The sequence below is a fragment of the Podarcis vaucheri genome (genome assembly GCF_965113315.1).
Source record: "Podarcis vaucheri genome assembly, chromosome: 18".
Taxonomy (NCBI): Eukaryota; Metazoa; Chordata; class Lepidosauria; order Squamata; family Lacertidae; genus Podarcis; species Podarcis vaucheri.
In genome coordinates, this window is record NC_138756.1 from 7,521,316 (window position 1) to 7,535,429 (window position 14,114).

General features: G+C 47.6%; 1 protein-coding gene across 3 annotated transcripts in view; it reads right to left on the reverse strand.

The window, feature by feature from the left end:
* The window catches only part of MPND (MPN domain containing), a 28,819-nt gene extending 21,541 nt beyond the window's left edge, over positions 1-7,278 (reverse strand). Inside the window, exons 1-3 of one of the 3 annotated variants that reach the window (XM_082206459.1) lie at positions 7,059-7,278; positions 3,911-4,119; positions 857-1,087 (exon numbers count right to left, since the gene is read on the reverse strand). In XM_082206459.1, coding sequence (XP_082062585.1) covers positions 857-1,087; positions 3,911-4,119; positions 7,059-7,071 — 453 coding nt within the window. In that variant the 5' untranslated portion in view covers positions 7,072-7,278. Of the gene's footprint in view, positions 1-856; positions 1,088-3,910; positions 4,645-7,058 lie in introns of those variants that run through there. The other 2 variants (XM_082206457.1, XM_082206458.1) reach the window with 2 other exon arrangements.
* Positions 7,279-14,114: the final 6,836 nt, after the last annotated feature.

Sequence of the window (14,114 nt, forward strand, 5' to 3'; positions counted from 1 at the left end):
CAATCTAATGCCCAAATGGGGCAGGATTACGCACGAGTAACTCCCAACCACTACAGCGGGGAACTTTTGTTTTGAAAGTGGATGAGGGCATATGTGAAATCTAAGCAAGTTTTAATGTGCTCTGTGCAATCACTGTTGTGCTTAACTCTGCTGTGAGAAGGTAAGCGGTCGGTGCCCACATTAAATTATTAAATTTGTATGCTGTCCTTCATCCAAAGATCTTGGGGGAGAAAGTAGATAGCCCTTGATTTCTTAGTGTAAATGAAAACTGCATTAGTTATTCTTGCACAGAAGCACAAACAAAAGATAACTGTGTCACCATTAAGTATATATAAAAATCTAGAGTCTGTTTCCTTTATTTTTTTAACCCATTAAAAGCAGCTTTTTTGCATTTACCATAATCGGATAAATCTAAAGTGTTGCTTACTTAAGTAAAGGTAAAAGGACCCCTGACCATTATGTCCAGTTGTGGCCAACTCTGGGGTTGCGGCGCTCATCTCGCTTTACTGGCCGAGGGAGCCGGCGTACAGCTTCCGGGTCATGTGGCCAGCATGACTAAGCTGCTTCTGGCGAACCAGAGCAGCGCACGGAAACGCCATTAACCTTCCCGCCAGAGTGGTACCTATTTATCTACTTGCACTTTGACGTGCTTTTGAACTGCTAGGTTGGCAGGAGCAGGGACCAAGCAACGGGAGCTCACCCCATCACGGGGATTCGAACCACCAACCTTCTGATTGGCAAGTCCTAGGCTCTGTGGTTTAACCCACAGCGCCACCCGCATCCCTTGTTGCTTACTTAGCTTGTACATAAATGCAGCGCTCTAACAAGTGAAAGAGAAATGAGGGTTTTCACTCACCTCCTCTGCAGGGGGCGTGTTGGGCTGGTACTTCTTCAGCCAAACAGCTTTATACTGGTCTAATTTCTGGCCCTTATACTTGACCGACGCCCAGCCACACCCAGACTTCTTGGCTGGGTTGACAAGCTTTTTGCAGTAGGTCGCCCAGGCACTTGGGGAGTTGAACACTTGACCCGTCTCCTGCCAAACGATCTTGCCATCCGTCAACAGGTCGCCCAAGAACTTCTTGCCCTGGGACAGGTGAGAGAGGAGACACAATGGGAATGTAAAAAAGTGGAAAACTTCTGGGAAACGATATATAATGAGACGAAAAAGATGTTGAAATATACATTTACAGTGGTACCTCGGGTTACATACGCTTCATGTTACATACACTTCAGGTTACAGACTCCACTAACCCAGAAATAGTGCTTCAGGTTAAGAACTTTGCTTCAGGATGAGAACAGAAATCGTGCTCCGGCGGCGCGGCAACAGCGGCAGGCCCCATTAGCTAAAGTGGTGCTTCAGGTTAAGAACAGTTTCAGGTTAAGTACGGACCTCCGGAACAAATTAAGTACTTAACCCGAGGTACCACTGTATTAAAAAAACCAGAAGCCTTTTTAATTAGCATTGTAGGAGATGATATTAATAGACAGGACTGTAAGTTGTTTTTATATGCAATGACAGCAGCAAGAATATTATTGGCACAAAAATGGAAGCAAGAAGAATTACTGACGAAAGAGGAATGGCGAATGAAATTAATGGACTATGCAGAATTAGACAACACGAAAGATTCGAAATCTGCGGGATCAGAGATTCTTAGAAGACTGGAGTAAATATTTGAACTATTTGAAAAGCAATTGTAATAAACAGATTACGCTAATAGGACTGCAAGAAGTTCTATTCGAAATACTGCAAGAAAGACTACAATGAGAACTATTGGTCAAGGATAATCAAAAGTAATAGAGAAATTAAGAAATGCAGAACAAATGATAAAGAACAGAAAATCTTTAGAAGTGGTTGACAGAAGTCTAAAATATGGTATAAGATAAGAAGTTATGTTAAACGATTGTTGGAAAGGATATGTTAAAAAAACTAATAAAAATGGAGAGAGAGAGAGAGAGAGAGAGAGAAGAGACAAAACGAAGGCGTGGGTGGGTGTGCAGGAGAGAAATAGATGACTCCAGTCTTTTTCTAAGTTCATTTATGTTGTAACCAGTGCTTTTTTCCCCAGCCGGAGCTCAGTTTGTGGGAATGTTCAGGGAGGCAGGAGAGGATATATTGTTTATTAATATCCTTCCTAACTTGCCTTAGCAAGTTCCTTTACTTACCAGAGTTTCACATTCCTCTTTCAAACACACAGCGGATAGCTGGTTGCAGGCTTGTGTAAGCGTCTCATTGTCAGCTTCCTGGTAAGTTCCCTTATACCCCTCTTAAAAGAATAAACACACCACAATCTTGTGTAACGTATATATAAGCATAGCTGTCAACATTTCCCTTTTTTAAAGGGAAATTCCCTTATTCCGAATAGGATTCCTTGCAAGAAAAGGGAAACGTTGACAGCTATGTGTGTAAGTAGTTTACTCACATTCAGTTCACAGATGGATCTCTGAAGGCAGACTTAGTTACAAAGTATATACGTGGATCTATCCCATATGGAGATAGTCCCAGTGTCCTCTGTTGGCTGGAAGCTAATCTCTAGCTCAAAGCTGATCCACAGATGGAGAAAGTCAAAAAGAGAGAGAACTGTGTGCCCTGTTCCTTTTGTTACAGGTAAGGTCATGCCCACCTCTAGGTAAAGGTAAAGGGACCCCTGACCATTAGGTCCAGTCGTGGCCGACTCTGGGGTTGTGGTGCTCATCTCGCTTTATTGGCTGAGGGAGCCGGCGTACAGCTTCCGGGTCATGTGGCCAGCAGGACTAAGCCACTTCTGGCGAACCAGAGCAGCACATGGAAACACCGTTTGCCTTCCCACCGGAGCGGTACCTATTTATCTACTTGCACTTTGACGTGCTTTCGAACTGCTAGGTTGGCAGGAGCAGGGACTGAGCAACGGGAGCTCACCCCATCACGGGGATTTGAACTGCCGACCTTCTGATCAGCAAGTCCTAGGCTCTGTGGTTTAACCCACAGCGCCACCCGCATCCCATATGCCCACCTCTAGTCATATGCAAAAGGAAGTATGTCCCAGCCAGGAGGAAACAGGAACATTCCCCCTGCATGGCCACTCTAGGAAAACAAGGAATGTTGTGCTTGACTGCTACTTAACGTATCACATCCCACACCATTGAGGGCCAGCACTCCCCTTGTCCGCTTCTCGGAAGGAGAAGCGACGGAACGACGAGAGCGTCTTACCGTTCTGCCCGGATGCTGAGTTCCAGCGCTGAGGGCCTTCTGGCGGTTCCCTCATTGCGAGAAGCAAAGCTACAGGGAACCAGGCAGAGGGCCTTCTCGGTGGTGGCGCCCACCCTGTGGAACACCCTCCCACCAGATGTCAAAGAGATAAACAACTACCTGACATTCAGAAGACATCTGAAGGCAGCCCTGTTCAGGGAAGTTTTTAATGTGTGACATTTGAGTGTATTTTTGGTCTTTGTTGGAAGCCGCCCAGAGTGGCTGGGGAAAGCCAGCCAGATGGGCGAGGTACAAATAATAAATTATTATTATTATTATTATTGGGACGCGGGTGGCGCTGTGGGCTAAAGCCTCAGCGCCTAGGGCTTGCCGATCGAAAGGTCGGCGGTTCGAATCCCCGCGGCGGGGTGCGCTCCCGCTGCTCGGTCCCAGCGCCTGCCAACCTAGCAGTTCGAAAGCACCCCCGGGGGCAAGTAGATAAATAGGTACCGCTTACCAGCGGGAAGGTAAACGGCGTTCCGTGTGCGGCTCTGGCTCGCCAGAGCAGCGTTGTCACGCTGGCCACGTGACCCGGAAGTGTCTCCGGACAGCGCTGGCCCCCGGCCAATAAATGTGAGATGGGCGCACAAACCCCAGAGTCTGTCAAGACTGGCCCGTTTGGGCAGGGGTACCTTTACCTTTTATTATTATTATTATTATTATTATTATTATTATTATTACCAGGTAGTAAATGGAGAGGACGCCCTCTCCGGGCTCAATCAGCCCATCCTTGAGAAGCACGCGCAGAGTGATTCCGCGACGGGTCAGAATGCAGCAGCTACGCCTGCCAGGAACCAGTAATTTCCCCACGTTCTCGTGGTCTTCCAAGCTCGCCTCCAGCTCCTCCTCGTCCTCTTCCAGGCAATCGTCTCCTCCGAGGGATTCTGCATCTAGGGTTTGGGACATAGCTGTCAACTTACAGATTTGAAAATAAGGGACCAGCAGCCTCGAAAATAAGGGCTCAGCAGCCAAAATAAGGGATTTTCAGAGCACAGGTATGTTCAACTTCTGAGCCCCTCCGAGCCAAAGGCAGAAAGCCCAGCCAGCAGCCAAACGAAGCCTCAAGCGGTGGTTCCCACAGCGCAGCAACCCGGCAAAGGGGACGCAGCAAGGAAAACCACCGTCACCTCTCCGCTGGGAAGCGCTGAGCAAAGGCGAGTCCCCGGGCAATGCGGCCGATTTGATCAGCACAAGACATGCAAGCTCCACCCCCCAGTCGTTCTTAGACTCCTTATTGGGTGAGCAACGCAGCCAAGCAACACAGTTGGAGCCTCCCTCCTCCCTGGCCGGCAGGGAGGGAGGGAGAGGAGCTGCTTCCTTTGAAACCCGGGAAATTTAAGGGACATCATCAATAAGGGACAGCAGCGGGACTCGGCGCTGGGATAAGGGACTTTCCCACCAAATCAGGGACGGCTGACAGCTATGGTTTGGGAAGAGTAAGCGCAGAAGGAATGATCAGGGAGCCGGGAGGGATCAGGCTGGGAAATTTAGGTTCGATCCCTGGCAAATCCAGGCAGGTTGGGAATATTCCCCTACCCACCCTCAAGATCTAGTAGACACCAAACTGGGAAGGGTAGCTGAAGACAGAATCAGAATTTGAAATGACCTCAACAGATTGCAGAGAACTGGGCCCAAGCTAGCAAAAGGAATTCTAATAAAGACAATTGTCTGGTTCTGTACTTAGGCAGGAAGAACCAGATGCACATATATAGGATGGGGGACACCCGAGTTACTAGAAGCATGTGTGAATAGGATCTAAGGGGTCTCGGTGGACCACACGTTTAACGTGAGTCCACAGTGTGATGCAGCAGCAAAAAAAGGCTGAGGCTATTCTAGGCTGCGAGACGCAGGTGGCGCTGTGGGTTAAACCACAGAGCCTAGGACTTGCCGATCAGAAGGTCGTCGGTTCGAATCCCCACAATGATGGGGTGAGCTCCCGTTGCTCGGTCCCTGCTCCTGCCAACCTAGCACTTCGAAAGCACGAAGTGCAAGTAGATAAATAGGTACCACTCCAGCGGGAAGGTAAACGGCGTTTCCGTGCACTGCTCTGGTTCGCCAGAAGCGGCTTAGTCCTGCTGGCCACATGACCCGGAAGCTGTGCGCCGGCTCCATTGGCCAATAAAGCGAGATGAGCGCCGCAACCCCAGAGTCGGCCACAACTGGACCTAATGGTCAGGGGTCCCTTTAACTTTTTATTCTAGGCTGCATCAGCAAAAGTCTAGTGACCAGACCAGGGATAGGCAAACTTGGCCCTCCAGATGTTCTGGGACTACAACTCCCATCATCCCTGGCTAACAGGACCAGTAGTCAGGGATGATGGGAATTGTAGTCTCAAAACATCTGGAGGGCCGAGTTTGCCTATGCCTGGTCCAGACCAAGGTTGGCTGGCCGTCTGTCATGGATGCTTTAGCTGAGATTCCTGCATTTCAGGGACCCTGGAAGTCCCTTCCAGCTCTGCAATACGATGATCCGCTACCTGCCATTGCAGGCTATACTGAGCTAGACAGATGGGCTTCCTCAGGAGAAAGCAGCTCCTTGTACCTCCCAATTGTTTAGAAGTTCAGGATGAGACGAAAAAGATGTTGAAATATACATTTACAGTGGTACCTCGGGTTACATGTTACATACACTTCAGGTTACGGCTTCATGTTACATACACTTCAGGTTACAGACTCCGCTAACCCAGAAATAGTACCTGGGGTTAAGAACTTTGCTTGAGGATGAGAACACAAATCGTGCTCCGGCGGCAGCGGGAGGCCCCATTAGCTAAAGTGGTGCTTCAGGTTAAGAACAGTTTCAGGTTAAGAACGGACCTCTGGAACGAATTAAGTACTTAACCTGAGGTACCACTGTATTGGTTTATTTTCTTTTTTCTCACTCTCCTCCTGTAAATTATACTTTCTTAATAAACTATTAATATAAAAAAAACCCGGCATGAATAAACGAATAGATGTTTAGGATAGGTGTGGCCTGCCTTTCACTGGATATATTATTGAATAGTTGTTGTTGTTTACTTGTCTCTATTGTTGTTTTATCTTTCTGCAAACCGCCTTGAGGTTTGGGGTTTTTTTTGTCTTACAATTGTGGTGTCTAAATTTTGTGAAAATATATTAGGAAGGATGGATGGTTATAGGTTTTTTTTTACAATTATGCGGCATATAAATTTTGCGAAATTAATAATAAATAAAATCATAATTTTTTATTTATACCCCGCCCTTCCCAGTTCAGAAAACCGGGCTCGGGGCGGCTAACAACAACTTTAAAACACTTAATGGATGCAACAACAAAAAAGCATAAAATACAGTATAAAACGTCAATGACAATAAATTCAGAATTCAAAAATTAATATAATCGTACGGAGGGATGGAAGAATGGATGGATGGACAGAGAGAGACCGACAGATGATGCATATAAATCTTGACTCTGCAACAGAACCGCTGTTAGTCACGCCCATTGTTTCCAATGGGTCTACTCGGAGCAGGGCTAACACCTGCCTGCAACCCATCGGGGCAGGGAGATAAATGAGCAGGAGCTGCGGGTGCGCAGCCCCAACATCAGCACCATTCTCCATCCTTTAAGCTTGGGCTTTGCAGCCGTCTGTGCGCGCTCAGAGGACCAGCGCTCTCCATCCCGGCAGGAGTCCGCCTGGGAGCCGCGCGCCCCGGGCGCACGGCTGCACAAAACAGGTTCTGGGGCCGAGAGCCCATCCTCTGAGCTGGGCTGGTTGCGGGGAGAAAGAGGGTCTGGATCCGAGCCGGGCCGGGAGCGCGCCTCCCTCCCTCCCTGCTTCCTGCCTAAGGGCCCCGATCCCCGCCTCCCTCCCGGGTACCTGCTACAGCCATGGCTCCGCTTCCCCCTCGCCGCTTCCTCTGCGCGTCACAGCGCGGAGGCTCCCGGCTGTCCCCGCCTCTCCCCGGGAGGAAAGGAGAACGGGAGAGAAAGGGAGACAAAGGAGAGGGGGGAGGAGGGAGGGAGGGAGAGCAGAAGAAGGGAATGAGAAAGGGAAGACAAAGGAGAGGAAGCGCAGGAGCAGGACCTTGCCGGGAAGGGTCTTCAAATGATAGCATCCTAGAATTGCAAAGGACGCCCGAGGGTCTGCAGCGCAGGAATTATAGAAGGCTAGGATTGTGAAGCTGGAAGGGAGTCTGTAACCTGAAGCGTATGTAACCTGAAGCGTATGTAACCTGAGGTACCACTGTACAGCATCACAGCATTGTAGAGTTGGAAATCATCATCAGTGCTTCTTTTCTTTAAAAATGTTTAGGGGTACTCTCATTTTGACACAAGAAAATCAACATTTTAGCGATGATACAGTGGTACCTTGGGTTACAGGCGCTTCAGGTTACAGACTCTGCTAACCCAGAAATAGTACCTCGGGTTAAGAACTTTGCTTCAGGATGAGAACAGAAATCGTGCTCTGGCGGCACGGCAGCAGCAAGAGGCCCCATTAGCTAAAGTGGTGCTTCAGGTTAAGAACAGTTTCAGGTTAAGAACGGACCTCCGGAATGAATTAAATACTTAACCCGAGGTACCACTGTACATTCTTTATTATTGAGTTTCACTATTTATACAGTTAATCCATACATTTTCGAAGACATAATAAGCGACACACCATGATTTGTTGTCATTTAGTCGTGTCCGCCTCTTCGTGACCCCCTGGACCAGAGCACGCCAGGCCCTCCTGTCTTCCACTGCCTCCCGCAGTTTGGTCAGACTCATGTTAGCAGCTTTGAGAACACTGTCCCACCATCTCGTCCTCTGTCGTCCCCTTCTCCTTGTGCCCTCCATCTTTCCCAACATCAGGGTCTTTTCCAGGGAGTCTTCTCTTCTCCTGAGGTGGCCAAAGTCTTGGAGCCTCAGCTTCAGGATCTGTCCTTCCAGTGAGCACTCAGGGCTGATTTCCTATAGAATGGATCGGTTTGATCTTCTTGCAGTCCATGGGACTCTCAAGAGTCTCCTCCAGCACCAGAATTCAAAAGCATCCATTCTTTGGCGATCAGCCTTCTTTATGGTCCAGCTCTCACTTCCATACATCACTAGTGTTTTCAATATTCAGGCAAAAGGCTTTAGGGGGCACGATATATAATGAAATCAAGAAGATTTGTGAAATTGCTTTTCCCAAGAGGCCACAAATCCTTCCTGCTCTCTCAACAGTCCAGTGGCCTTACTTCTGCATTCCTATGCAGCAGGTCTACCAGGAAATGCAGCTAACCGCTCTCCGACTCTAGAGGAAATCCACCTTAAGCCTCTTTGGCTAGGCGCCAAATTCCATCTACTAACTGTGCCAGATTTGTGCAGGAGCTTGTGAGTTTAATGCCCTTATACTTTATAACCGGAGTCAGTAAACTCTTGTGCCAAGTTCCTCATTCTGCTGGGTCGCAGGCCATACATTCAAAGTGCACAGCTTCGTCCAAAGAATCGCCGGAAACTGTAGTTTGCTCCCAGCATCCTTGATAAATGACAGCCCACAGGATTCTTGGTGGGTGGGCACAGGGCCGGATTCAGGTTCGATGAGGCCCTAAGCTCCTGAAGGTAATGGGGCCCTTTATATGTCCAACTGTCCTTTGTCCACAACAATTTGTCGCTGTTTTTTGTGTTGAATATATGCTAGATAGGGACGTGGGTGGCGCTGTGGATTAACCCACAGAGCCTAGGGCTTGCCGATCAGAAGGTCGGTGTTTTGAATCCCCGTGATGGGGTGAGCTCCCGTTGCTCTGTCCCAGCTCCTGCCCACCTAGCAGTTTGAAAGCACCTCAAAGTGCAAGTAGATAAATAGGTACCGCTCTGGTGGGAAGGTAAACGGTGTTTCCGTGCTCTGCTCTGGTTCGCCAGAAGCAGCTTGGTCATGCTGGCCACATGACCCGGAAGCTGTACTCTGGCTCCCTCAGCCAATAAAGTGAGATGAGCGCCGCAACCCCAGAGTCGGTCACGACTGAACCTAATGGTCAGGGGTCCCTTTACCTATATGCTAGATGGTCATTTATGGACCTAATAGGTATCTAAAGCCATTTGCACATGACAAGATAAGTATTTTATCAAAGGAACTGTTGAACTGAAATACAATTAAGGATTCCTGTGTTGCCAGAGTTGGGGTTCAGCTAGATGATCCCTGGGGGTCCCATCTACAATTCTCTGATTCTGTGAAAAATGCCTAAGGCTGACTCCTACAAAATAAAACAAAAAAGCCCAGCTTTTGGGGAATCATAGAATCATAGAGTTGGAAGAGACCACAAGGGCCATCGAGTCCAACCCCCTGCCAAGCAGGAAACACCATCAGAGCACTCCTGACATATGGTTGTCAAGCCTCTGCTTAAAGACCTCCAAAGTAGGAGACTCCACCACACTCCTCGGCAGCAAATTCCACTGTCGAACAGCTCTTACTGTCAGGAAGTTCTTCCTAATGTTTAATGGGGAGGATTGAGCATGCTGAACCTTGAGTGTTAGAAAAGAAAAATAGAAAACTCTCTCACTCACTCTCTTGGTGTAATGGCAGAAGGCTTAACTGGCAGGCACTCTGAACAGCAACACTCCTGTTAGAAGACAAGGATATGCCACAACATTTTGTCACAGCACGTCCCACTAGTTGTTCTGCTGAAGACAGGAGATGTGACGGAATTTGTCTAAATCATGGGTAGGCAAACTAAGGCCTGGGGGCCAGATCCGGCCCAATTGCCTTCTCAATCCAGCCCGCAGATGGTCTGGGAATCAGTGTGTTTTTACATGAGTAGAATGTGTGCTTTTATTTCAAATACATCTCTGGGTTATTTGTTGTTGTTGTTTAGTTGTTTAGTTGTGTCCGACGCTTCATGACCCCCTGGACCAGAGCACGCCAGGCACTCCTGTCTTCCACTGCCTCCTGCAGTTTGGTCAAACTCATGTTCGTAGCTTCGAGAACACTGTCCCACCATCTCGTCCTCTGTCGTCCCCTTCTCCTTGTGCCCTCCATCTTTCCCAACATCAGGGTCTTTTCCAGGGAGTCTTCTCTTCTCATGAGGTGGCCAAAGTCTTGGAGCCTCGGCTTCAGGATCTGTCCTTCCAGTGAGCACTCAAGGCTGATTTCCTTCAGAATGGAGAGGCTTGATATTCTCGCAATCCATGGGACTCTCAAGAGTCTCCTCCAGCACCATAATCCAAAAGCATCAAGGAATTCGTTCATTTTTAAATCCAAAATATAGTCCGCCCCCCCAAGGTCTGAGGGACAGTGAATCAGCCCTCTGCTGAAAAAGTTTGCTGACCCTGGGTCTAAACAATGAGGTCATTGCAAAAGACTTTTGATACTCTGAAAGGCGACATCAGAGTCAGGTATGTAAGGAGAGGGAGGAAAATACCTACCTCTTCAAACCACAACACCCTGTACCTCATCCAGACTCTTTCCATCATCTTCAAATAAATATTTGTTCAGGTATAAAGGCCGAGTCGCCTCATGCGGGAAGGAAGAAACTGCAAGCAAAAAATATATAAGGTGTTTTGTAACAGTCTAACATGCCGAGACAAGTTGTCTGGAGGGCTGTGGGGTTGCCAACTGCTCAGGAAATGCCAGCTTTGGTGCGTGCCTCTGCCTTTGGCAGAGATTTGACGCGCAAACATCGGCAAGTGGAGTTTGTTTTTTTCTTCCTGGCGCAGAGTCAAGTGTGATTACCTGCCAGGTCCAATTCCTCTTTCAAGGACAAAGGAGGCTGGTTTCAAAGTTCGGATGGTGGAGCACGAGTGCGGATTCTGCCGAGGGGCGAAAACAGAGGCACCGCCACCAATATTGCTGAGGAAAATGGGTTTGAAACAGGCATAGGTGTCCTTTCCCACTCAGGACCTGAGACCCACCCTGATGTTTCCTGAGCCCGTCCTGAAAATGTGTGCACACTCTGTACATGCTCAGATGCCTTCTTGTTGCTGGGCCAACCCCCTGCCCCTTCTAGTCCCATTTGCATTTACAAAATGAGAGGCGCTGCTGGAAGCCAAATTGTCCTCAGATGGACTTGGGCCGTGAGAGCACTCTGCGCGCGCTCAGAGAGCCTCCTTCGCCGGAGGAACGGTTGAAGGATCTGGGTATGTTTAGCTTGGAAAAGAAGAGACTGAGAGGAGATATGAGAGCCATCTTGAAAATACTCAAGGGTTTTCCTACAGAAGAGGGAGCGACCTTGTTTTCTCCAGCTCCAGAGGGTAGGATTCGAACCCGAACCAATGGATTCAAGTGATAAGAAAGATTTGCAAGAGCCGTTTGGCACTGGAACGGTCGGGGCTCTCCTTCCTTGGAGGTTTTTAAGCAGAGGCTGGACGGCTTTCGGTCATGGATTCGTGTATCGCGGGGTTGGACTAGATGATGTACAGCTTCCGGGTCATGTGGCCAGCAGGACTAAGCTGCTTCTGGCGAACCAGAGCAGCGCACGGAAACGCCGTTTACCTTCCCGCCGGAGCGGTACCTATTTATCTACTTGCACTTTGACGTGCTTTCGATCTGCTAGGTGGGCAGGAGCAGGGACCGAGCAACGGGAGCTCACCCCGTTGCGGGGATTCGAACCGCCGACCTTATGATCGGCAAGTCCTAGGATCTGTGGTTTAACCCACAGCGCCACCTGCCAGCCCAGAAATGTAGGAAGAGACTATCCCCTGCTTGAAGATCCCGGGCCCCAGGGAAATTAGACTGGCCTCGACTAGAGCCGGGGCCTTTTCGGCCGTGGCCCCGGCCTGGTGGAACGCTCTCCCACAAGAGACCCGGGCCCTGCGGGATTTGACATCTTTCCGCAGGGCCTGCAAGACTGAGCTGTTCCGCCTGGCCTTTGGGCAGGATGCAGTTTGACTCCTTTGTATAAAACAAGCCCAAATTAGGCCCCCAATCCGCTCACAGGTCCTTGTATGGAAACAGTTGACCCTGGCAATTATTAACCACTCTCAATTTCACCCTGATAACTGCCATCTGCCCGGATTTTAACTTGTCTGAATTAATTTTAAGATGAATTTTAATGAATTGATGTCTGTTTTTATGCTTATTGTGTTGTTTTTATGATGTTAGCCGCTCTGAGCCCGGTCTCGGCCGGAGAGGGCGGGATACAAATAAAATTTTATTATTATTAAAGAAGAATGGCAAACCAAGTTAACGGACTATGCCAAAATGGCAAAACTAACCAGGAAGCTGAGGAACCAAGAAGACGAGAACTTTAAAAAAGAACGGGAAAAGTTTATAATATATACACAAGATCATTGTTAGCAAGTTGAAACATTGGCGGGATTTTAAACAAACTTGTCATGTAACATAATGTATAGATAACCTAGAAAGATAAATCCATTGGTTTTGAATCCATTGGTTTGGGTTTGAATGCTACTCTTGGCAGTGGCACCCACCCTGTGGAACTCCCCCCCACCAGATGTCAAAGAGAAAAACAACTACCAGACTTTTAGAAGACATCTGAAGGTAGCCCTGTTCATGGAAGCTTTTAATGTTTTTTTTTTTTATTTTTTTTATAATAATTTTTATTACATTTTTTACAGGAATAACAAAGAGATCAAAAAGTAAGAAGAAAAAAAAGACAAAAAAAAAGGAAAGAGAAAAACACGACCATTTCGATACCTCATTTCAAATTTCTATTGGACTTCCCCCATCCCTCGCAAAATGCATTTCTTGACAATAAATTTATCAGCAAATTATATCCTTATTTTGTATGTTTCTTTCTATTTTCAATTACAATTTAAATTTAAATCTCCTAATCAACATATACTCTAGACAATATACCATAATATCATTTTTACCCATTTAAACCTTGATTTTTCCATAAATCTTATCAAATTTCATAAATAATTAAGTTTTGTTGCTGGGGCTAGATTCCCAATCACACTACATCTTATGTTTCATATCATGGAAGCTTTTAATGTTTGATGCATTACTGTATTTTAATATTTTGTTGGAAGCCACCCAGAGTGGCTGGAGAAGCCGAGCCAGATGGGCGGGGTATAAGTAATATTATTATAATAATTGTTATTTTAAAAATATTGGAGAAGTATCGATATGCAGTTGAAAATAGGACCCCAGGAAGGGATGGGGAGAATTCAGAGTAATCTCGGTAATTGGATTCGGAATTGGGTTTTGTTGTATGCTTATATTTTGGAAAATGAAGGTGACCCGGAAACTACAACTAATCCAGAATGCGGCAGCTAGACTGGTGACTGAGAGCGGCCGCCGAGACCACATAACACCGGTCTTGAAAGACCTGCATTGGCTCCCAGTACATTTCCCAGCACAATTCAAAGTGTTGGTGCTGACCTTTAAAGCCCTAAACGGCCTCGGTCCCGTATACCTGAAGGAGCGTCTCCACCCCCATCGTTCTGCCCGGACACTGGGGTCCAGCTCTGAGAGCCTTCTGGCGGTTCCCTCATTGCAAGAAGCAAAGCTACAGGGAACCAGGCAGAGGGCCTTCTCGGTGGTGGCGCCCGCCCTGTGGAACGCCCTCCCACCAGATGTAAAGGAGATAAACAACTACCTGACATTCAGAAGACATCTTATGGCAGCCCTGTTCGGAGAAGTTTTTAAATGTGTGACATCTTAGTGTATTTTTGGTCTTTGTGGAAGCCGCCCAGAGTGGCTGGGGAAATCCAGCCAGATGGGCGGGGTACAAATAATAAATTATTATTATTATTATTATAAAATCAAGTAGGAATTTATTTCCAAAGAAGAAGAAGACTGTATGCTAGCTAAGTGTGGGGAGTGAGAGCGCGGAAAAACTCCAGTGTGTAGCCGAGCCAAATTTGCAGTTTCTCCTTTCAGAATCAATTCACCTGCCAATCTAGCTGTCCAATCGCACCGGCGGAGGGAAGGGCCTAGGGGAAATTTCAGGGGAAAGGGAGGGGGGGAAAAGAGAAAGAAGTAAACAGTCTCGTTTAATTTATTGCATTTTGT